The sequence below is a fragment of the Aethalodelphis obliquidens genome, unplaced genomic scaffold (genome assembly GCF_003676395.1).
Source record: "Aethalodelphis obliquidens isolate GAN/ISIS:26980383/991018 unplaced genomic scaffold, ASM367639v1 scaffold89, whole genome shotgun sequence".
Lineage (NCBI taxonomy): Eukaryota > Metazoa > Chordata > Mammalia > Artiodactyla > Delphinidae > Aethalodelphis > Aethalodelphis obliquidens.
This window is the reverse complement of record NW_020838033.1, coordinates 1,918,628-1,943,320: the sequence shown is the minus strand read 5'-3', so window position 1 is coordinate 1,943,320 and position 24,693 is coordinate 1,918,628. Positions and strand designations below refer to the sequence as shown.

The 24,693-nt window shown below is 47.3% G+C and overlaps 2 protein-coding genes across 4 annotated transcripts; both read right to left on the bottom strand.

The window, feature by feature from the left end:
• Positions 1-319: 319 nt before the first annotated feature.
• On the bottom strand, positions 320-8,209 carry SNF8 (SNF8 subunit of ESCRT-II). Of its 3 annotated transcripts, XM_027094862.1 has the most exons (8): positions 8,056-8,209; positions 7,645-7,695; positions 6,025-6,163; positions 4,783-4,887; positions 4,077-4,149; positions 2,984-3,125; positions 1,914-1,988; positions 320-872 (listed from the first exon to the last, which is right to left on the bottom strand). In XM_027094862.1, the coding sequence occupies exons 1-8, from the start codon at positions 8,107-8,109 to the stop codon at positions 735-737; spliced, it is 777 nt and encodes a 258-aa protein (XP_026950663.1). In that variant the 5' UTR covers positions 8,110-8,209; the 3' UTR covers positions 320-734. The 3 variants fall into 3 exon arrangements, with proteins under 3 accessions (XP_026950663.1, XP_026950664.1, XP_026950665.1); XM_027094863.1 differs by lacking the exon at positions 7,645-7,695 and having other exon boundaries at positions 600-872; XM_027094864.1 differs by lacking the exon at positions 1,914-1,988 and having other exon boundaries at positions 600-872; positions 8,056-8,193.
• A 4,247-nt stretch (positions 8,210-12,456) lies between these two features.
• On the bottom strand, positions 12,457-17,596 carry GIP (gastric inhibitory polypeptide). The gene is made up of 6 exons (XM_027094842.1): positions 17,536-17,596; positions 16,588-16,690; positions 14,997-15,143; positions 14,349-14,438; positions 13,499-13,600; positions 12,457-12,590 (listed from the first exon to the last, which is right to left on the bottom strand). The coding sequence occupies exons 2-6, from the start codon at positions 16,671-16,673 to the stop codon at positions 12,581-12,583; spliced, it is 435 nt and encodes a 144-aa protein (XP_026950643.1). The 5' UTR covers positions 16,674-16,690; positions 17,536-17,596; the 3' UTR covers positions 12,457-12,580.
• Between the last annotated feature and the right edge of the window lie 7,097 nt (positions 17,597-24,693).

Genomic DNA, 24,693 nt, shown 5'->3' with positions numbered 1-24,693 from the left:
GTGAGGACTATACAAGGTGTATATAAAACTGGGTGTCTGGTAGGTGTTCAATAAATGATTCCCTTTCCCACCCCTGAGGTTAGAGGGATGACCTGATGATCACTATAGGAGGAAAAGGTAGTAAGGAATTTGAGAAATACTGCATCCACTATTGGTAATTCCCCTCAAATTAAGTTTTCTTTTCTGTAACCACCATTTAACATTGACCTGTTTCCTTCATACTCGTAGCTAAGTCTGCTGCCATAACCTGGAACCTCTACAAAGGAAGCTGGAAGAGACTGAAAGGGTGACTATTTACTGGTCCGTTAGGGTCTGCTCATTTGAGATAAGGAACATTTTATGAGGAAGGGGTTTGAATTAACAGAGGCTATAATTTATGTCTCAGGGCCACAGAAACTAGACTGTCTAGCCAGGAGACAGAAGGCCTTCATTCTAGGCCCAGCTCTACCATGAACTTGTAGATGACCTGTGCAAGTCATTTTATACATGTTCACTGTTATCTATGTTACTCAGGTTATCCTTAGCGGATAAAAAAGGTTTTCTCCAATAAAGATGCAATGTGAAGGCACTTTAAAAAAAAGAAAGTAATGGCTGAAGAATACTGGGGGAAGAAAAAAATTGGAATTTTTTTGGTTTTTTGGTTCTTTTTTAAAACAAAGTTGTCGAGGTTTTATTCACCACCAGCTCCTCCCTCTTCTCCCTGCCTGCTGCTGTGCCCCCTTCCGCATTCCCAGTCAGGGGAGGGCTTCTCTGGCCTCCTCAGCTGTAATCTCCTGGGAGTAGAGGTCAGTGAAGAGAGCTGGCAGCCAGTAGTGGGCCTCCCCTGGGGCCTGCAGGTCCAGCCAAGCCAGCCCTTCCTTCAGCAGGTGTTCCTGGCAGAAAAAGGAAAAATCAACTGAGAAAGGGGAGTTTACATAATGTAGGGCAGATAATCCTCAACCCTATCTTGGCTTCAGTGGGGTTTTCCAACTACATCTACAAGCGTGCCCTCACGTATTTACGCAGCCAAAGCAGTGATTCGTCAGCCGAGGGCTCTGCCTGAGGTGTGAGAAATGCCACCAAGTTGCTTACTCTGTGCTGCTGGGAAAGAGGATAACGACAAAGTGGGACGTTGTGGAAGGAAGGGCTACAGAAATATTTGCTGTATGGCTTTGAGCAAATCACTAACTGCATTCCCTAAAACGAAATGGAGATCAGTACCTTTCAGTTAACTTATGGAGTAACAGACAGCTAGGGGGAAACCTTTTTGGAAAAGTTAATGGAAAAACTGTATTAGTATTAGAATGGACTCATAGTTCCTATAGCTGGAAGTATGCTCCAGATGGGTTGGTTCTACCCAATATCATTAAATGTTTGTTATCCCCACTTCACAGATGAAGTTAAGTCTATAGTTCAACTGCCTGGGTAAGGAGAAAGGTATTGAAAGCCAGGGTTCCTACGTGTTCATGCCACTCCCTCTTCACAACATCAGTCTTTCATTAGCACCATGAAATGTGTATATATAAAACTATATGTAACATGCACTATAATAGTATATAATTATAGCAATGTAGTTATCAGTAGTTAATAATTCCCTTCACTCTGTACTAACAGTGTTACTTCCAGTACAAGCCACATTAACCATCTGACCAGGCTTTACAGGTCAGCAGAGAGAGGCATTGGTGACTCCCCAGTGGCAGTGGCAGCCTGGCTGTACCCATGTGCCAGGGCTGGAAGCCTGCCTTTGTGAGTTCTACCTCTCAGTGCCATCTTCAGAGAAATGCTGGGGTTACTTCTGGTGTGGCAGCAGCAGCCTTCCAGGCAAGAAGTCAGCAGAGAGAGAGAGGCCACAGCTCTTGCCTGTGGGGTACCTGTCTACCCTCCTCCTCCCATCTGGGGCCCATCTTTTCTGGGCCATTCCAAAAGTCACATACCAGCACTTGCCGCGCTCGCTCCGTCTCCCATTTAAGACTGGCTTTGATGTCACTGACAGTCACATAGCCACTTTTCTGAAGGAAGGAGGAATGGAGGCTGCGTCAGTTAAGAGCGTGCTTTCCCTTAGAATCCAGCATCTGCCCAGGGACAATTAATTTACCCAGGCAGGAGGGGGAACTGCCCTTGGGTGAAGCCTAAGAGAGCACAGAAGAATGTTTAGAGGTCCCAGTAGAGAGCAAGAGAGAAGTGACTTTCAGGATGACAGAGGTAGGTTGAGGGGTTCAGTCCTAAAAAGTAGAGTCGAGTCCCTGGTACTAAAATATCAATGTAGACTTTACCAGAGAACTCTAAAGTGACAAGGAAAGATTCAGAATGATTAACTGATAGGAAGAAATGGTGATCATCATAAACTGTTCATAATCTAAAATATTTAAGTATTCAGCCCCTGTCCTGCCTCACCCTAACCATTCCCCAATCCAGAAAAGTCCCCTCCCTCATTTAGTTCTATTCTACATTACAGAATTGAGAAAACTGAACATGTCTTCCCTAAAAACATGATAAGGATTTCGAGGAAGATGATATAGCTTAAGGCATTGCTGAGGAACAGGAGGATGGCAAACAAGATTAAACATTTTTTCAAAGAATCCATAAAGTAGTTTTACGAAGACATCAAAAAATCTGTCCACCAAGGAAATTCAGTTAGTGGTCTGCATGTCTGTCTACACTAGACTGTAAGCTCCTTGAGAGCAGGAACTATATGGTACCCATCTTTATATGCTCCTACAGCCTGGCCCAGTGCTTTGCACTATAGCTGCTCAATAAACGTCTGCTAAATAAGCACAGGTCTGAGTAGTGCATCCGTTAGACAGTTTCAGCAAAAGACCTGAGTGATGGAGGGGAGGAGATCAGAAAATCCCCTCCCAGACTGCCTCTACATGCACATGCACGCACGCACACATACACACACTCTCCCTCCCTCCCCCTCCCTCCCTCCCTCCCTCTCCTCTCCTCTCTCTCTCTCTCTCCCCCTCCCCCCCCCCCCCCCCACACACACACGGCCCACCAGTACCTCTGCCAGCTGCAGCACCACAGTGTGATCCATATTAAGCTCAGCTGGAACAGACTGAATGAGGTAAGTGCCGCCCACAGGGATGATGCCGAAGCCAGTGCCCAGTGCCTTTAGCTTCTTGATGGCCCTGATCAGGTCGTCTCTGAGGTGAGGAAGAGCTGCTTAAAGACCCTTGGCAGACCAGACTAGCAACAATGCAGTTTCAGCTCTGCCCTGGGCAGGATACCATGGCTGAAGACTCAAAAGGCTGCACAACATTTAACTACATCAGTAAAAAGGCAGGGTCAAAGTGCACCAAATGGTGCTTGGACATTCCAGGGAAATGGTATAGGAGTCAGGCTCTCCACTTAGCAAACCATTCCAATACCAGACAGAGGTAAAAAATATGCTTCCAGGAGCCCATCAGGAAATGTGAATAAGTGAGCTGAACTTAAGCGACAATAGGGAGTACTGTAAACTATGGCAAAACAGAGACTTGAAAGGGGCAACCCAGCTGATTGCCGCCATTTGGAAATTCAGGCCCAGTGGTGCCAGATTTTGATTTCTTAGTTGACAACTAACTGAAATTAAAGAAAACCCACAAGATAATGTGTAGACCACATATCCAGCCCACATACTGAGAGTCTTTTTTACCTTTTCTCAAATTGGAGTCACACAAAGGCTAGTGAACCAGGTCAATTTACACCCCATCTTCTGAGCCCAGCTCCTTTCCCCAGCCTTTCTCAGTGCCAGCTCTAGTCTCCTTGACCACAAATAATGTCAACAGCGTATACAGCCCCGAGTATGTTTAAAAAGAAGAAGAAAAAAAAAGTGTATACACACACCCACATTATTTTTATGCATGAAAAAAATGCTTAGAAGGAGATCTACCAAAACTTTTAACAGTTGTAATATCTCAGTTGAGAAATAATGGGTTTTTTGTTTTTTTATATCTCTATTTTCAGATTTCTAAAATAAAAACATTTCTTCTGATCATGAAGAGGAATAACAATGATTCCTAAACTAGCCTAGACGAACGAGTGGTAAGGAGAAAAGATTTCCACCTTTTTTAAAGACCTTTCTATACTCCAAGGGGTTGGAAGGCAAAACCTACTGGCTGACATCCTGGGCGAATTTGCCCCTTCCTTTTAACACCTGTTGATGTAGTTCCTCCAGAGTTATCAGACCTATTGGAGAGGGGGACAGAAAGCAGTTGAAGGATTACCTTTATGACTTTAAAAAAAAAAAGACAGCATCTCTGAAAAACTGTAAATGCTCTCTTGACACCAAGGCTGTGTCTACAGCCAATGATTTCTGTCTATAGCCAATGATTTCTAACTAGGTTTAAGTTTTATTTCTTAACTTCAACACAGACCATTCAGTGTGCTTATTAAAATGATATCACTGAATGATCGTTTTAAAGCTAACATTCTGGGGAGCACAGAGACTCCATTGACATCACCACACCTTGGAGAAGCAGGGCAGGCCTATAGTTACTAATGAGAAAATCATAACCCAGACACATCATCTATCAGGGAAAAAAGCCTATTTCCTACCTGCCTATATGTTCTGTAACAACTAGGAGCTAAGCCTTCCTGGCCAAAGACCTTTGGAGAATAGAGATAATCATTCAGATTTACCCTTGGCCATGGAGACTGGTCATGGATTCAACATCGTGAAGCACTAAGATACTTCTCAGGACCTAACAGCTTCTCAAGACCTTACTGGCCTGCAGACTGCAGGATAGGAAAGATCATCTTTCAACATTTTTTCCCTCTCAGAGAAGCCCAAAGCCCAGTCCAGGACCGAGCCACCCTCACCTCCATTCCGGTGTTTCAGGGCCAGGCACACTTCGATAATCTGGACACCCAGCTCGTAATAGAAGTCTCCCACGCCTAGCATCTCAGACCAAAATCCTTTTCCAGCTAAAAGACAGAAAAACAAAAGCTAGGTTATTCAATAGTTACATCTTTTCTTTCAAAGCTAGATTAAAACATCTATTCTAGTGCTTGCTTCGGCAGCCCATATACTTAAAAAAATACATCTGTTCTATGGGAAGTCTTCTCTGCCCAGCCTTACGTCCTTCTGCTCCACTTACAACTCAGGATCCTCAACACAATCTGTCTCTTGGTAATTCCTACTAAACAACAGGTTCAGACAGTTCTAAAGGTGGGCAATCTATTTGGCTGCTAACTCTGGCTCAGGATACTATAAAAGTGAGTTTTCTTTCCCAAAGCATGCAGTGAAATATAATGGGACATACGGTCTAGACAGGCTAAGAAAAAGAATATGCAGACCTGGCATTCAAAAATCCATTGAAGATATTTTATTGAGTAAAAAATGCAAGTTACAGAGTAATAATTACAGCATAATCCCATATATATTTATATATATATATATATTTTTTTTGCGGTACACGGGCCTCTCACTGTTGTGGCCTCTCCCGTTGCGGAGCACAGGCTCCAGACTCGCAGGCTCAGCAGCCATGGCTCACGGCCCCAGCCGCTCTGTGGCATGTGGGATCTTCCCGGACTGGGACATAAACCCGTGTCCCCTGCATTGGCAGGCAGACTCTCAACCACTGCGCCACCAGGGAAGCCCAATCCCATATATTTTTAAAAAATAGTTTATAAATATGATGAAGGTGTCTAGAAAGATATACCTTAAACTGTTAACAGTACTTTATCTCTGCAATTACGGGCAGGGTCAGAAGACTTCCACTTTCTCGTTTTCTTTTTTCTCCTTTGTTGACTGACTGCCTGAATACATGCTACTTTTATCAAAACTTTTTTAACAAAGGGAAAAATAGTCATAAAAAATTCCACAGCACAGCATTCCAGGGAAGATCACGTACACTGGCTACTCAGCCTGCACTCCAACCTCTCCATCTTTCCCATCAAACTGGATACTCAGCCATCCTGCTAGGGACTCCCTGAAGACAACATCCTCTGGATCTCCCTGTAGGCCCTTACAGAAGACGCCCCAACAGTAGTGACAACAACTAGGTGAGCTTTGTCCCTTAGCAACCCTAGAAGAACACTGGACCCCTACAGACAACTTACAGGCCAGAGGATCCACCCCAATGGTGGCACACATGTCCTGGAACTGCACCCGGAACTCAGGATTCTTCCGGATCTCCTGCTTGTGCTTGCTGGCAAATTCTTCCAGGTTGGTCTTGAACATGTCCAACTGCTTTGACATCTGCAGGATGAATCACAGTTAAGTTTAGAGAACTTCCTTCATCACAAAATACAAAATTAAAGAAATAGAAAAAAAATTTTTTTCCTTGTGCTGAGAACTCTTAGGGTTTACTCTCTTAACAACTCTCATTATATAACATACAACAGCATTAATTATATTTCGCTTGTTGTAAGTGCTTCTTTTCTTTTTCCCAGAAGAAAAAAATGTTATTAAATTGAAGGTGCAATCAACAAGGACCTATTGCATAGCACAGGGAACTCTACTCAATATCCTGTAATAACCTATATGGGAAAAGAATCTGCAAAAGAACAGACATATGTATATGTATAACTGAATCACTGTGCTGCACACCGGAAACGAACAAAACATTGTAAATCAAATATACTCAAAAATAAAATAAAATTTTTTTTAAATCTAATGAAATTAATTAATTGAAGATGCACCTAATAATTCTGCAGCATTCACACAGTGGGAAATCTTCAGCCACTGACAGAAAGGCTAGATAGGAGAGAAAGGAAGCCTGGCATGAATTAGGTGTGTTGTTTTAATCTCTGAGTCAAGAACCTCCTCGGGGATAACCATAGATAAAGAATCTCTGAGGAAGGGATGTGGCTCTACCAGAGTACATTCTAAAGCTAAATACTTTTGGTTTGGGGATATTCTGACTTCCCATTTGCATTACTCCTTTTCTTTCCCTAATTAACAACCTATCTTCAACTCACCAAGAATAACCACTCCTGGCCCAGCATCTCCTCACTTCCAACATATTAGAAATTTACACATTATTATAATCACCATTTCCAGCTGATTCCTGCATGTTATCTCCCCTGAGTGGGAGCTTTTGAACAGCACACCCTGTGTCTATTTATTTTCCTCAGTTCAAGGGCCCATTTCCCTGCCTCACTGCCTCCTTCTCTTCTTCACCAGGCAAAATAACTGAGTAAACAACAGGGCATGTACAGAAAAGGGAAGTGTTAGAGAAGGAAACTGCAGGAGCCATACCCCCATCACTGACACTTCTGGTATGCACCTAGATGTGATGGTGGTGGGTGCCACAGGTTAGGCAATATTTTCAGGTTATTCTTAGGCATTTAAAGTAAAAACCCAAAAGACCTAATCAAACAACTCTACCACTTACTACCCATGTAACCTTGGATAAAGCACTTAACACCTCAGTGCCCTCAATTTGAAAGTGCGAAGAACAGAGTTCCTTCCTGATAGGATTGTCAGGAGGAATGAACAAGACGGTGTATGTAAAGAAAATGGACATGTGCCTGGGACGCTACAAGTAGGTAATCACTCAAAGATGTTAGCTATCATTGTTATCAGCAAGTCACCTAAATGATCTGAGCAGCCCAGAAACTGGGATTTGCCAAATGCCCTATTTTTAGTTCGATCCAAACAATCTGGTTTATATCAAAGGTGTCCTGCCCAGCCTTGTCGAATCTCCCTTGCTGTCTGGAGCCCTCCATCCCACTCACCTGGGCCAGCTGGTCCTCAGCCAAGACAGTCCCTCGCTCCTTATACTTGGCCTGTCAGACAAATAGACCAGGATGAGTTGAGAGAGTGGGTGCTGGGGGCTCCCACTTGTACTGCCTCCGCAGAAGTATTAAAAGGGTCTCGCAAATGGTTTTTCTTAGGGAGAGGGAGTGAGGAAGTAGAATAGACGACTCGACTGTAGTCTAATTGGGGGAAGTGGGGGAAAGGGCTGATGGATCTAGGGATGCTGACATTCCAATACACCGGAAGCTGGAGAAACTCAATTCCCCGGGACCGAGAAACCCGCGTCAGATTCTGTTGGGAGGCGATCTGAGGGTACAGAGCTCTGCGCGGAGAGACTTCTGTCTCTCGCGGGTCTGGAGTGACTGTAGGGCCCGCCTCCTTCCCCTCACCTCCGCAAGCTTCTTCTTGGCGATGGCGCCGGCTCCTACTCCGCGGCGGTGCATCCCCACCGTGGCCCGCGGGCCGCCCCGCTGCCGGGACCCCGGGTCTCCGCGTCCCGGGATCCTCCACCAGCTCCCCCACGCGGATGCGCAAACTGGACGTCATCTCCGCGCGCCGGAAGCTACGCCCAGACTTCCGGCCGCGGGGCTGAACTCCCCCAGCGCCAGGGGCCTGGCGGCCCCGCCTCGTGCTCCAGCCAGGATCCGCAAAACTGTTTGTGGCCCAGCGCTCCCCACCCAGGTGGACGCCTCGGACTCGCTCGACTTCATGCGACTGACCCCACCGCCACCCCAGCCTGCAAGTGAAGGTCCGCCGCTGCTCACTGGCCGTCTGTTGCGTGCGACGCGCTGAGTTGGGCGCCTAGCGTTCCATATTAAACATAAAACAATCCGTTCTACGCTAATGGAGCTTGCCTTTTGGAATCACACGTAGAGCTTCTGACTGGGGAAGGCCTTACAGTTAAGAACTTGGACTCTGGAATTAGTTTACCTGGTTCCATAGCTCACTTCCACTACGTATGGTCCAGTAACTTAAGGCAAATTCCTTAACCTCTTTGTGTTCCATTTTCCACAGAAAGAGTAATACCTACTCATGAAATCATTGTGAGAATTAAGCCAGAAAATATATAACAAAGCATTTAGTGCAATGCCTGGCACATAAATAAGTATCAGCTATGTTTGTTATTCATCAGGTCTGGGGTGAAATCAGTTATCTGTGTGTTTAGGAAGTTCCATAGGTGATTTCCATAGCAATATTGAGTCTTAAAAAAAGGAGCCAAGGGAGGTTTAAGTCAGGGAGTAATAATACCAAAATTTTGTTATAGGAAAATTAGTGGCAACCTAGACTTAATTTTAAGTCAGTTGTAGCAGTCCAAAGTAGAAATGATGAGGGCCAGAACTAAGATGGTGGCAGAAAGGATAGAGAGAATGCGACAGATTCCGGACAAAGTAAGAAAAAGGGATGGTAAAACTGATGAGGACAGAGTGGGTGGGAAAAGTTAGCAGGATGTTCAGTGTCCTGGCTTGGGCAACTGCGTGGTGCCGTTCAGAGAGAGCAGTAGGAAGAGACCACAGGATGAAGCTGAGGAAATAAGAGTGGTTTTGAAAATGTTGAAATTGAGGTCTGTGGGACATCCCGGGAGAGATGGCCAATTGTCATTCAGATGTACTGGTATGAAGTTCTACAGAAAGAACTGGGCTACAGATCAAGGCAAAACCATGGATGTGAATAATGTTACCAGAGAGGTTTCAAGTAAAAGGAAAAAAAGAGGATGGGAGCAGGGACTTCCCTCGTGGTCCAGTGGTTAAGACCCCATGCTCCCAATGTGGCAGGGGGCACGGGGGTGGGGGTGAGAGAAGGAGTTCGATCCCTGGTGGGTGAACTAAGATCCTGCATGCTGCACCATGCAACCTGAAAAAAAAAAAAAAGAGGATGGGAGCAGAGAGATCGGTGGCAGGATATTTAGTTGCCATTTTGGGCCTTGAGGGATGGTGGAGCCATGAGCCAATGAGTCTGGGTCGCTGAGGATTTGACGGAGCAAAAGCTGTCACACCAGCTCCGGGCTGCCTGCCTCTGGGTGTTTACGAGAAAGAGAAATAATGCTCTATCTTGCTAAAAATATTTAGCACTGTTATTTGTGTTTTTCTGTATTTTGAAAGAACGACCAAGGCTGAAACAATTATTTAGGCTATCATAGTCCTACCTTCAGATTCACTCCGATACATACCCTTAGACACTAAACTCAGATAACATAAGCCCCCTTAAACACAAACTTACTTTCTCAGACACAGATTTGTCCCCTCCCAACACATACATTTGGCACCCTCTCATACACATTGACTTCCTCCATTACACCCTGTCTATGAAAAATGCATTAGCCTCATGTATGCACATACTGACCTCATATTTTCATATTCTTACTACACCACTCCCTAACACAAAAACTCCGTCCCTTAGGTGCCCGCTGACACCATCTAGACACACCTGCCTCACTTCTCACTCTCTGACTCACACTGTATGACTCTTTAAGGTATACACACTGATCCCTCACTCACACTCATGACTTCAGATTTAACTATTCAGACCCTCAAATGCACACATACATACTCCCTGAGGTACACACATTGACCCTTGATAAACTTCATTGCCACCCTCAAGCAGACATGTTCATTCCCTTCTTCAGACACATTTGTTCTCCTCTATAATTTAAGAGAAAGTATGCTGACCAGTAATGTGCTGGTAAATGTTTAACAATCACCTCTCCAGGTTGGGAGGGCGGTGCTCTGGTTTATATCATTTGCCAATTTCCATAGTGTAAATACTCTGACCACAGCCTTTGGAGCTATTGTTTCAAGCTATGGATGGTTTTACAGCCTGCTCACGGAATTCCTGACAATTTCACAATGGCTCTCAGAAGCACTCTGCCCCGGTGCACCACTGAATGTGACCGTCACAGATGCTCTCAGTTGCTTTAAGTGACTAGTGAGTCATTGGCCTTATGGCAGAGTGGCTAAGAGCATGGGCTTTAACTCTCTGCCTCAGGGAGGCAGTGTAGTGCACGGTTGACAGCTATGATGCTATCATTACCTCGAAGGACTGTGATGAGGCTTTAAATGAGATCACCATGACTTTTTTTAAATGATGTTTCTAAATCTGAATAAAAGCCAAAAAAAAAAAAAAAGTTGAAAAAAAAATGGCATCTCGAAAGTCCTGAGCACTAATGCCTGGCCCATAGTGAGACAGTTGTACATTTTTTTTAATAACACTTACAGATTCGCTGATTCACAGAGACACCCAAGACTACAGAAATATAGATCTGAACTCCTCCCCAATACAATCAGTTCTATCATGGAGAATCACTAAAATATAACCTCTGAGCAAAGGCATGCTCTAAATTGTGTGGTACACACCCTTAGAACTCTAGGAGTTTAGAGGAGAGGAAGCCCAAAATGTTAAGAACTGGAAGAGATTGCAAACTGGCAGCCCTCAGGCAAATTCAGTTCTCCAAAGAGTTTTGTTTGGTCATCAGAATACCTTTAGGGGCACATTTCTTTTCCATTTTCACAGTCCCAATCCTTCCCCTTACGTTACACACTCCCCACTTTGCTTTTTTAGGTTACTGGCCCAGCCGTTCAGCCAATCCAGTTTGCCACTCCCTGATTTTAAACTAATACCCCAGTGTTTTTAAACTGAGGTTTAAGTGTGTGAATAATAATAACAAAAGTTAACTTTTATTGACCACTTACTTTGTGCCAGGCATTATTTTAAAATACTTCAACCCTATGAAGTGAGTACTTTTTAGTCTTTTCCAGACAGCAAACTGAGCTTCAGAGAGAGAGGAACTAACTTGCCAAGTCACAGACCTAGAGAGTGATTTGAATCTAGGTGTGTTTTACTCTAGTATGCTAAAATATGACTAGATCAAGGGAAGAGGAGGGGACATTAGGCAAAGGTAACCTAAACTAAGCGGGAAAGAGAGACAGCCTTGTCTTCTGTGGATGCAGGGCACTGGGAGAAGGCAGCATGCCGAGGTGGATAAACATTTAAACACCGGAAGAAAGAGGTATTGACTTTTGGACAAACTGAGTTCTCCCACTTCCCTTCACCTTCACTGGCAACTCCCTAGTGTGAAATCTGGAATCCCTTAAGAGCCTCTTCCACATTCATCCCTCTTCATCTCAATATCATTCTCACCATCATCAGTGTGATTGTTCGAGGATGCAAATAGATCTTCTCTGACCTGCCCCTGCTTAAAATCCTTCAAGTACTTGTCCTTGCACTGAGGATAAACTCTCAAAGCTTTAACATGGCCTTTGAGGCCCTGCCTCTGCCCACCTGCCCCGTCTCTACTTGTGCCGTTCTCACCGTTGCCCATTTTGCTGTGCAACCATAGCACTGGCTAATATTTATGAAGGCTCCCATCACCCTTTGACCATTTTATCCTTCAAATCTCACTCAGCTTAAACGTCATTTTCTTAGAGAGGCCCTCCTGACTGCCCACTCCATCTAGATGAGGCTTCTCTGTCCTCTCACAGCTCCCTAGTGTTTCTTCACATAACTCTGCATGTTTTGTAGTTATTAATGTGTTTGTGTGTTTAAAGATTAAAGTCTGTCCCCACCACTGGACTGTAAACCCCTTGGGGACGAGGATTGTGTCTGTTTCCATGATTGCTGTATACCCAGCGTTCAGTGCAGTCTCTGCCTGTGTTAAGTTTCCAGTAAGTGTTCGTGGAAACAACAGATGAATTAACAGATGGGTAAGAGCCACATCTGCTTTTCACTGGGTGGCGCACACACGAAGACAAATGAACCGGTAGTGCTCAGTAGACACGTGAATATGTTTTGACAACGGGCACAAAGATTTATTTCAGCTTGAACTTGGTTTTGTTTCTTTGGGGTATCCTGGGGTGGAGCTGAGGCAGGAGCTGAGTAAGTGAAGGACAGAGTCCAGTTCTGAGCTGGGTTTGGTCAGAGTCACTGAAACCTGTGCAGAGTGGAGAGAGGAGTGGAGCAGTGGAGAGAGGGTCAGTATCGGCTTAAAGGCAGCAAAGTAAATGTATCCTGGCACCCAGCCATAGTTCAACCGCTCCCACCTCCAAACTACCTCTCTAATTATAAGTAATCAAAATGATTCCCAAAAGCACAGAGACTGTTACCCACTTTCCTGTGGAGATTTTCTCATACTCTCTTCTCCGTTGTTCAGGTCACATGCCTCTCTTCCTTCTAACCCTCTTACAGGAAGCCATCCCAGATTTGTGCCCTCAGTCCCTCAACTTCCCAGCACCGAAGTCTGAATTTGTTTTGGTTTCTGTGCCTCGGTGTCTGCATCTTAAATGAGTGTCCTGTCTCACCATTCGGGTGGGTGGATCTCTCCATGGTATTGAGCCATCCCTTGTTTCTGAGACATAATAGATTGAAAGACTTCCTAGCTTAGGAGGAGGATTTGAGGACTATTGAGACCAGCAGCAGCTACAGAGAAGGGCAACATGCCTCCAACTCTAGGGGTTCCATCACTGAGAAGGTGCCATGGCACAACGGTACCAAGGAAAAGCTAAGGTTAGGATGGGCTCGGGTGGGTAGGGCAGGTGAGAGCAGCATCTCACCTGGAGGAAATTGAGGAAGAAGTGCAAGTGGTACTAATAACTGTCAAGGTTACCAAACTCAGTACTCTGCAGATGTTGATTTCAGCCTTTTCCTCGAATTATCTTATTTAAACCCCACCAAATCCCATGAAGTGGTTTAAGTAGCCCCAATTTTCACAAAAACCCCAAGGTTCAGAGAGTCTAAGTAATTTGTCAGCATGTGTTGAGGTGAAGATGTGAACCCGTGTCTGACCCCAGAGTGCGAGCTCACAACCACTATGCAAGATGCCCAAAGCTACCAAACTCCCACCTGAGCCTGCAGAGCTCCATGTGATCCACGATCCAGGACAGCAGCTCTCGAATCAGTAAATCCTTTAGCAAACCGTCATCACTGGGGTTCTTGGGTAGGGAGCTACAAAGGAGAAAGCCTCAGGCAGGCGCCTTTAGCCTGGGCACCACCCAGAGAGAGTAAATACCGGACCTGGGACTCCAACGTGGTGGGACAAGGTGGGGTGGGGGTGGGGTGTACGAGTCAACACAGCTGCCTCTCAGTTGTCTCAGCTTTCAAAGCTCCACCCAGACCTGTCGGCCAGGGAATATAGGCTCTTCCATACAGGCAAAGACAAACAATTCTGGTGGGAGACATCCCACCCATCCACCTCTCCAAGTGTCCCAGAGTGCATTCCAAAACCCCAAGAGATTACTTTGGGAATATTCACTCTTTAGAAGGATCTGTGTCATCAATTCCTCAGCTTCCTACAGAGACGGGGTAACTGATTTCAGGGGACTGGCCTTCAGAGGGTCCCAGTTTCACAAAAGCCTTCCTGAAGTTTGGCAGGCAGAAGTGGAGAAGCCAGTTTCCGAGGTCTCTTTTGTGCCCCACTCCTGGACTTGGTGACTCTGCACACTAAGTCATCCACCTTAGAAACTCTGGCCCCAGATTCCCTCCCAGGACCCCCACCCCCATTCCTCCCAGGCTTTCCCTTAGGCTTGGGCTGTCCTCCAGGAGTTCTGTGAAGACCCCTCTTTGAACTCTGAGTAGAAGGGGATGCTTATCTGGGGCCTAGCCCTGCTCTGGAGTCTGGGAGAGGGAACAATGAGGTGGGGTCAAGAGGCACCCCCCCCCGCCCCCCGACCCCTTCCCCTGTGGGCTGACTCACCCCTGCTGCGCCCTTGCCTCCTCCTTCCTGTTAGATTGATGGGCCAGCTCTAGGGCCCGGGCCTCCCTCTGGGTGATGTTGTGTTTCCAGCTGGTAAAATAAAGATTAGGGAGTGGGTGGGGCCAGGCGGGACTCCAGATGTTCTCCAGCCCAAAGAAGCTCCAATCTTTTGGTACCTCAACCCAAGGAGCAGAGGGGACCTCTTTCTCTACTCAGCCTCCCCGCTACTTGTCTTCAGCTATCAGTGACAAGCTTTTCAGGAGCTACCATGCTGGCCAAACAGTGAGGGCAGGGGAAAAGATTTTGCATAGAGAAGAACGATGAAAGCAGTTTATCCTATTTCCAAAGTCTGAAGCTGCCGCCACCAAGTAGTCATTGGCAGCAATTCAGCTCCCCTGGTTCATCCCCAGCCCCCCGGGGATCCTCTGTGAGTCCCACACATCTTCCCGACCCCTCCTCTTAGAAGAAAAGGATTGGAAAGTTGCCCAAATCCTGCCCCACCCCCCGACCAGACTGCTGCCTGAGCCAGGGTCCCAGGCAGGGCCGCCATGCGGTCCAGCTCCCCAGCAGCACCTAAGCGAAAGGCGCCACGTGGCTTTGTGCATCACACGGGGGCACAGGGAGCAGGGAAGGGCACGCATGACTCACTCGCTCTTCTTCCCCTTCTGCGCCAGCAGCCAGTTCACAAAATCTTGTTGGCGGATCTTGTCCATGGCGATGCTATAGTCACTGATGAAAGTGCCTTCAGCGTACCTGGGGGCTCGTGGTTGGGAGCCGCCGGCCTTAGTGTGGAACCTGAGGGGCAGGGAGGGGAGAGAGAGGGAAACCAGGATGCCACAGAAGGAGCAGAGGGTGCGAAGATAAATGATTGTCACCAGCAGGAGGCTGCTGTTTGGAAAGGAAGCAGCCCATTTCTAGGGAGTCAGTTTTCATGGACACACCCTCTTGTCCATGCATCAAGCCCCCGGGGCTTTATCCTCAGCTCAAGCACCCGCTTCCAGCATCCTCAGTGTTTGAGGCTCTGCTTCTGGGCAAAGATCAGGGGTCCCCCTCATCCCTAAGGACTGAGCCAGTTTTCTCCTTTGCTCCTCTTGCCCTGGCCCCACCAGATTCAGTTCTTTGGTTCTCAGTTCCCTAATAGTGAGCTCTCATATAACGGCACTTACTATGAGTCAGGTCCTCTACAAGCCCTTGAATACAGAAACTTACTAAATCCTCACACCACCCCAAGGAGGTAGACACTATGTATATCTCCCTCTGGTAAGTGAGGAAACCACCGTGCAAAGAGATTAACTTAGCGTACAGTGAAGGTATGATCCAGGGTTTACCCCAGGTAGTCTGGGTCCAGGTCTATGGTCTTTAACTTCTGCATGATGTTGTCTGTCCTTGTATACGTGTGACAGCTGCATCTCAAACTTAGCCAACTTGACAGGGGCATATGGCTTGTCCTTGCATATGAGAAGGCCTAACTCTACTCAGGCACGTCTCTCGGCCTCCCGAACACACAAACAGAACTCCCTGCTATATTCATTCATAATCTTCCCTGCCTTTTCCTCACAGCGCTCATGACAGTTTGAAGCTTTGCCTAGATGGTTCTTCGTCTGCTTTCCCCTTGGGCCTATATGCTCCACGAGGGCAGGTGGCATTTGTGGACCACTCTTCAGGTATATCCCTTGTGCCTGGCACACAGGAAGCCTGCTGTAAAATTTGATCAAATGCACACATAAGTGACTGGTTAAGGCTTTCATTAGGAAGGGAGATGCTATCATCTACTTCAGACACTTAACCACTGAGAAGTCCTTCCAGAGATCTAAGCACACTCTCTCCAGCTACAACAGTAGCTCGTAAAAAAGACTCCCTGGGGCTTCCCTGGTGGCGCAGTGGTTGGGAGTCCGCCTGCCAATGCAGGGGACGCGGGTTCGTGCCCCGGTCCGGGAAGATCCCACGTGCCCCGGAGCGGCTGGGCCCGTGAGCCATGGCCGCTGAGCCTGTGTGTCCGGAACCTGTGCGCCACAACGGGAGAGGCCACAACAGTGAGAGGCCTGCGTACCGCAAAAAAAAAAAAGACTCCCTGGTTCTAGCCTCACTCTGCACTCAGACTGCTGAAAAGTTTTTTTCCGTCGAGCATCTTTCCTCTTGGCCTGGGATTCCTCCCTTTCTCACCTCCCCCTTGAAAATAGAGCCCAGTCACCCCCCGAGCCTCCTCCCCGGCACCTGACCCCTTCCTTCTCACCCCAACCTGGAGTGATCTTCTTCCTTCTCTCCTAGCACCAATGCCAGGAGCAGGGACACCAGCAGCAGAGAGAAGGTCTTCATGGCCACCATCTTCCAATGGTTATTTCCTGAGCTAAGAGAGAAAAGGACCAGCATGAGGTGGAAGCCCTGTGCTGAGGAAGCAGGCAATATGGCCGCACACTCCTGGTGCCCCAGAGCCTGTGGGGAGTCTGAAAGCTGGGGGACCCTGTGCCCCGGGAGTTGGAGCTTTTCTAAGAGGCTAGAGCAACACCTTGGGGATGGTGGGAGGAGCTGGCATTAGAGTTAGAAGGGACATTAGAAAGGATATGGAGCCTGGATGAGAGTGGACCTGCTTCTTGTTTTTTAGGTGGAGTCTGAGTGGGGTGGGAGGAGGGCAGCAGGGGGGTGATCCTGGCAGGAGAAAGCAGTGAAGGCCTGTGTGCAGGGACAGCCCCCTTCCTGGCCCCTGTGGCTAGACATCACAGGCATGTGGACTGGCAAGATTCTCCCTTCAGAGCCTCCAAAGTTCATACCAGCCAGCCTTCCAGCTCTCAGATTGGCTGTCACCTAAATCTTCGCAGCCCTCTTGGCCTGAGTGAAAACCATAAGTAGAACCCCTACCCGCCAGCCTTCACTATCCCCACTTAGGGATGTCCGACGCTTCTGCCGAGGGCAAGCCCCGTTTCATCAGGGCATCTTCAGCAGAGACGAAGAACAGTAAGGAGCCTTCCTCCCAAGCCCTGAACACCAAAGCTAGCTCTACAGATGTGTGGATTTTCCTGCGTTGTCACCTGGGTGTTAAAGGAACCCTCAGCCCCACCTTTTCTTTCTTTCACGGAGGAAAAGAAAGTGAGGGGCTAGGGTGCCAAACACCTCAGGGGTGCCAAGACCCACCTCCTCTCCAGTGTCCAGTCCACGTCCACGTCCACCCCCATCCCAGCTGCTCTCTTACCAGCCTTCCTTTCCGGCTCTCCCAGAAGAAGGATAGGGCAGGGGTCTCCTCCTCCCTTCTGGCTCTTTGGAACCTGTCTCAAGAAAGTCTGCCCCGGCTCCTTTATATCCAGATATCACAGACCTACTGATTAGCCTAAAAGCATCTTATCTCAAGAAATTAATCCCACAGCTCCTGCCACATTAAGCCCATTTTACACGTAATAAAGTTGCCCTTTCCACCTGAACTGCGCTAATTGGTAATTAACATTTGGGTATCTCCAGCTGCTCTCTGGGCCTGGCCTGTGGGCAGGGTACCTTAAGTGCCCCTTTTCTTCTTCCCCCTCCTCCCTTCTGGGCAGGGAAGCCCAGTATTCCTCCACTTCCTTTATAGGTGCCCTCAGTTTGAAAGGATGGGTGCCCTTGGTGAGGGCAGGCTTGGGTAAGGTGACACTAACTTGGGTGGGGGGGGCACTGCCATAGACATTAGACTACTCCTGGGTCAGAGAGAGAGGGGCCACAGTGGCCCGCGGCTTTGTCAATGTGGCAGTGTCTCCAGCTCGATATCTAGGGGGTGTCCAGCTGCCTGGGGAAAGGGCGGGAGAGTGATGGAGCAGAGGGTTGAGGGAACATGAAGGATGGGGGTTTCCTGGTGGTAGCTGGTGAACTGAGAACTTCTACTCAAGCTGCCTTCCTGCTGAGGGGCAGGCAGGGTGGGGAAAAGAGGCACATGTACACCGTGGGGACGCAGAGGAAGGCGGACCAGCTACAACTCTAACTGTAAAGATTTATGAGGTCCAAGCCTCTCTCCTCCAATGCTCTGCTCTCCTGTAAGAGAGAAGTGTGTGCCCCTGTGTTTTGCCATCAGAGTGGGGCCTCTGAGGCTGCGCTGTGCCTCGATCAGACCCGGGGCCCTCAGACTGGAGACTCCTTGAGGTGCACCCTTTGCCTTTCTCCAAGCACTTAGTGCATGGCTCTGTCCCCAAGGGCTCTCAGTCCGGAAGGGGCGGGGCACAGCCTGCACGTTTGGCCAACCCCCAAGGCCTCCTTCCCAGGCTCTTCCCTCTCCACTCTCTGTGGGTACTTTGAACCCTAAACAGCCCCGCTCCTGCCCTGCCTGTTAGCTGCAGGGCTGAGTAAAGGCCACTTTCCTTTCCGGGTCAACTCCCCAGCCTGGGAGCCGGTCCAGCATGAAATTAAGTGCTTGTGTGGGATGAGAGGTAGCTGACTAGGATGGTCACTCACCTCTGCTTCCTGGAAACCTCCCTGACCCACCACCCATTTTCCACCGTCTCGAAAAACTCCTCTCTGGGCAAGCTCTCCAGATTCCATCTCCTAGCTATCAATGGGCAGAGATTAGACATCAACTCAGATTTGGCCTCCGAAGAGGGTGCGGAGGCTGCTTGTGGTCCTGCTTCCTGCTGAGCAGCACAGTAAATGGGCTCGAAAGGGTTGGTGCGAAACCTGAGCCCCACTGCCGGAGGCACAGCACATCCAAAAAGTGTGGACATCATCCTGGGACCCTAAGTCTCACGCCAAACCAGAGTCAAGGAAGGTTCTGGGATGGGTCCCAGCAGCCCTGAACCCCTGCCTGGTGCTCTGGGGATTCGTTTGGGGGTGAACTGCTCTGAAGGCCAGCTGCACTTTTGGTCCCTAGCCCACTTCCTCTTGGAAGCGACCTCTCTGCAGCCCCCTTCCCTGTTTCCCTTTGATGTGGGGCTCTCATGCCCAACAGTGGACAGATTAGGGAGAAATGTGGCCTGGGTCCTGGGGGAGGGACAGATGTGGGGAGGACCAGGGAAGGAGATCAGAGAAGATACCAAACTCCCAGGGGAACCTAAAGCCCCGACCCCGCACGGCGTATTGGGAGGCCAGGGAATGGGAAAGATGGCCTTGGGAAGTTTCTGGAGATCAGAAGGGCCTGCTGGACTTAAAATAGTTCAATAAACCCAACTGGCAACCCAACCAGCCTGTCGATGCCACAATGGGCAGTGCCCTGGTGTGTGGAGTCCAGTGCAGTGCAGGGGTGGGGGCAGGGCAGGGAGTGAGCAGAGCCTCCGACCACAGAGGAGAATTTCTAGGATGTGAGGGATCAGATGGACACAGGGGATGGGGAAGCAGGAAATGCCCCTCACTGGTTGGAAGCCCAGATACAAAGACTGATGGCCCAGAGAGGTGGAGAAAGTCTGTGGGGTTGGGGTGTCTGCGGAGCCAGGGAAGTCAGGGAATCAGCGCAGGAGGGGGTGATGGCAGTCCTGTTGCAGGAGAACCCAGGGTGCTGCTTCCCAGACCCTCCTGGCATCTGGACTGAGGCGCCCCGGGAGCTGGAGTAGCAGAAGAGCTTTGGAGGTTTGCTGGCTCTTCCAGCTCACAGAGGTGACTCACCATCTCCCCAAGGCCCACAGGGCCACCACAGACATTCCAGGCCAGTCTCCGAAGCCAAGACAAGGTGATCCAGAGGGCTGGCTGCAGCCTCCCTGCCGTGGACTCTGCTTTAGAAGTTCACTTGCTCTTTGAGCTCACAGGCTGACTCAGAAAGCAGACATCCCTCTCAGAGCTCACTTACACCAGGTGGCAGATTTTATTCTTCTCCTGAAGAGGAGACAAGAGGTGACTGGAACCCTGACAAACTCTGCTGAGTCATCTGGTCTCTCCTGATTCCTAGAAGGACCACCTCCATCTTTCCTCCCCAGTCACATCGCAAACACAGGGGTAGTCCCAGACATTATTATTACCCACTCAGCCTCCAGTACCACTCCGGTCAAGAGAGATACTTTCCAGAAGGATCTTAAAGAAAGTATGTATTGGGTGGGCCAAAAGTTTCATTCAGTTTTTTCCATAAGATGGCTCTAGTAGTGCTTAATTGTCTTTAACTTCATTCAAAACAATTTCGTTAGATTTTATGTGACAGCTGTCATATCAGCGTGCTTTTAAAAAAAGACATCAAAATTGGTGAATTTTTGTGTGAAGAAGAAAGCAACATTTTTGGCATATCGTGCTTTATTATTTCAAGAAAGGTAAAAATGCAACTGAAGTGCAAAAAAAGATTTGTGCAGTGTATGGAGAAGGTGCTGTGAGTGATCGAAAGTGTCACAAGTGGTTTGTGAAGTTTCATGCTGGAGATTTTCCGTTGGATGAGGCTCCACGGTCAGGTAGACCAGTTGAAGTTGACAGCAATCAAATCGAGACATTAATTGAGAACAATCAACGCTATACCACGCGGGAGATAGCCGACATACTCAAAATATCGAAATCAAGTGTTGAAAATCATTTGCACCGCCTTGGTTAGGTTAATCACTTTGATGTTTGGGTTCCACATAAGTGAAAAAAACCTTCTTGACCCTATTTCCGCATGCAATTCTTTACTTAAACGTAAGGAAAACGTTCCATTTTTAAAACAAATTGTGACGGGTGATGAAAAGTGGATACTGTACAACAATGTGGAATGGAAGAAATGGTGGGGCAAGCGAAATGTACCACCACCAACCACACTAAAGGCCGGTCTTCATCCAAAGGAGGTGATGTTGTGTATATGGTGGGATTGGAAGGGAGTCCTCTATTATGAGCTCTTTCTGGAAAACCAAGCAATTAATTCCAACAAGTACTGCTCCCAATTAGACCAACTGAAAGCAGCACTCGACGAAAAGCATCCGGAATTAGTCAACAGAAAACGCATAATCTTCCATCACGATAACACAAACTGCATGTTTCTTTGATGATCAGGCAAAAACTGTTACAGCTTGGCTGGGAAGTTCTGATTCATCCGCCACATACACCAGACTTTGCGCCTTCAGATTTCCATTTATTTAGGTCTTTACAAATTTCTCTTAATGAAAAAAAAATTCAGTTCCCTGGAAGACTGTAAAAGGCACCTGGAAAAGTTCTTTGCTCAAAAAGATAAAAAGTTTTGGGCTTCCCTGGTGGCGCAGTGGTTGAGAGTCCGCCTGCTGATGCAGGGGACACGGGTTTGTGCCCCGGTCCGGGAAGATCCCACATGCCGCGGAGCGGCTGGGCCCGTGAGCCATGGCCGCTGAGCCTGCGCGTCCGGAGCCTGTGCTCCGCAATGGGAGAGGCCACAACAGTGAGAGGCCCGCGTGCCGCAAAAAAAAAAATAAAATAAAATAAAAAGTTTTGGGACGATGGAATTATGAAGTTGCCTGAAAAATGGCAGAAGGTAGTGGAACAAAAGGGTGAATACGGTGCTCAATAAAGTTCTTGGTGAAAATGAAAAATGTGTCTTTTATTTTTACTTAAAAAACCAAAGGCACTTTTTGGCCAACCTAATACTACCTACAGCCTCTCTTGACCATCTGCTACAGGGGATCGGTTTGGAAGTCCCCTCTTAGCTTTAATCCCAGTCCCTCTTGCTGTTTTCAAAGGGTTGCTTTTTGTATGTTTGTTTTGTCTTTTGTTTTGTTTTGTTTTTGGTCTGCTTTTGTTTGTCAAGAAAAGAGCTCAGTCCTTAGTAATTGCAGCCTAATTCACGGGAGAACAGCAGTGAAGAGTTAGAATCGGGAGGGGGTGGCCACATGTTCTCAGTTCCAGGGAGGGAAAGGATTGGCATTTAGGTAAAAGGCCAAAGGACTGGCCCTCCCAGAGAGAGCAGCATTCCCTCTCTCTCCCAGGTGGGAGCACACCCCAGGGAAAGGAAGAGAGGGGTGAAGAGTGAAGAGAGGGGTGAAAAGTGAGAGCTTTCCCTTCCTTTTCCTTGAACGAGGACATGAAGGATGAAGTAGTTTCCAGGGTCCCCAGTGAGCCCCCCCACCCTCCCATCAACACAACACACACACATTCCTGCAGTGTGTATGGGGAGGGCCTTCTGCAACTTCAGAAAACATGCCCCTCATTAGTTAGATTAGGGAGTAGCCTGGTAGGATGGAGAGAGGAGTAGAAGTATTCAAGCCCAGCTCTACCTGCTCACCACTCCCGGGGCTGTTTGGCTTTGTCTGGGCGAAGGCCTTACCCACTCAGAGTCTTAGCTTACTTGTCTCTAAACTGGGGTTAAGAAAACAAAATCTGCTCTGCCTAGCTTATAGGTAAGTGTAAAGTGTGTGTCCTGTTAACTTGAGGGCTTCCTGCCAGTGTTGGCTGGTGGTTTTCTCTGGAATTACCTCCCCTATCTCACTCTATGGTGAGAATTAAATAAGATGAAATAATAAGGTCAGGCTGATTCAGCCCAGCATCGGAATCGTGGAAGGCTCTGAAATTCCTGAGTAGGGGTGAGGGAGGGCTTTGGAGACAGATCCATCTATACTTCCTGGTAGGGTGATTTGGAGCAACGTGCCCTTTCTGTGCTTTAGTTTACCTTCCTGCAAAATGGGGAATGTAATAGTTCCTGCTTCAAAGAATTATCTTGGGAAGCATGTATACTTAGATGATACATTATGTTACATTATATCTTGATACCTTAGTTATCTTTTGCTGTGTAACAAATTACTCCAAATTTTAGCAGTTTAAAACAAAGAACATTTATTTCTCACATTTCTGGGGATCAGGAATCTGGGAGCGGCTTAGCTGGGTGGTTCTAGCTCAGGGTCTCTCATGTCAGCTGAGCTGCAGTCTCAAAGGAAGACTCATCTGGGGCTGTAGATCACCTTCCAAGCTCACTCCCATGACTGTAGGCTGAAGGCGTCAGTTCCTGAAGGCTGCTCACCGCAGGGCTTCTTTCCCCCAGAGGCAGGGCATGCACCTAAGATGAAAGCCTAAGTGTCTTTTAAAACCTAAATCCAGAAACAACATACCATCGCTTCGTCTGTATGCTATTGGTCACACAGACCAACCCTGGCACAATGTGGGAGGGATTACACAAGGCTGTGAATACCAGGAGGCGGGGTCATTGGGGGCCACCTTAGAGGTTGGCTACCATGTGCATAATCAACGTTAAAAAATGATGACCATAATTATCATTAGTATAGAAGATGCCAGATTCATTAAGTGTTTCTTTTCATCATCATAAACTCTGGCCATTTAATATCTATTTATATTTACCTCAGTCCCTATCTCACTGCAAGAGTAGAAACGGAGATGATGTTAGATATTGAAGGAGGATAATGCAAGTTAATGTCTCTGATATGCTACAAGACTAGCAGAGGACAGGTATCAGAATGAATTTCAGGGACTTCCCTGGGGGCCCAGTGGTTAAGACTCCACGCTCCCAATGCAGGGGGCCCGGGTTCGATCCCTGGTCAGGGAACCAGATCCTGCATGCCTCGACTAAGAGCCCGCATGCCACAACTTAAAAAGATCCTGCATGCCAGCAACAATGATCCTACTTGCCACAACTAAGACCTGGCGCAGCCAAATAAAAAAAATAAAATGAAATAAAAGAAGAATTGCATTCCAAGAGGGTACTTCCTTGGGTAGGCAGCAATACTGCATGGGAGGTATTTATGCTAAAAAATGTTAAGATTGTTGTTTATCTGAAATTCGGATTTAAGTGAGCATCCTGTACTGTTATTTGCCAAATTTGGCAACCCTACCTGGAAAGATTTTTAAAATCCTAGTGCCTCAGTGTCATTCCCAGAGACTCTGTTGTGTCATTTGTCTGGAGATTTTTAAAACCTTCTATTTTGAAATAAGTTAAAACTTACAGGGAAGTTGCAAAACTAATATGGAGAACTCCAATATACCCACAGATTCACCAACTTTCAATATGTTGCCACTTTTCTTCTATCATTCTATTATGTATCTTTTAAACATTTGAGAGTAGGTTATGTACGTCATGCTCCTTTACCAGTTAATATTTTCACCCACATTTCCTACAAACAAGGATATTCACTTATCTAACCACAATAAGTACAGTTATGAAATTCGAGACATCTAACATTGATATAAATCATATAGTCCATATTACAATTTTTTCAGTTATCCCAATAACATCCTTTCAGGTATTTCTCCTCCATTCTTAGATCAGGTCCAGGCTCACGTATTGCATTTAATTATGTCTCTTTATTCTCCTTTAATCAGTTTCTCAGCCTTTCTTTCTTTCATGATACTGACATTTTTAAGAGTATAGACCAGTTACGTTATAGAATGTTTCTCCATTTGGTTTTGTCTGAGATTCAGGTTATGCATCCTGACCAGAACACTAGAAAATGAAAGTGTGTCCTTTTCGAGGCATTGCACCTGGAGGAACAATGTTTCCGCCTTCCGCCTTCCCATAACTGACGATAATTTTGAT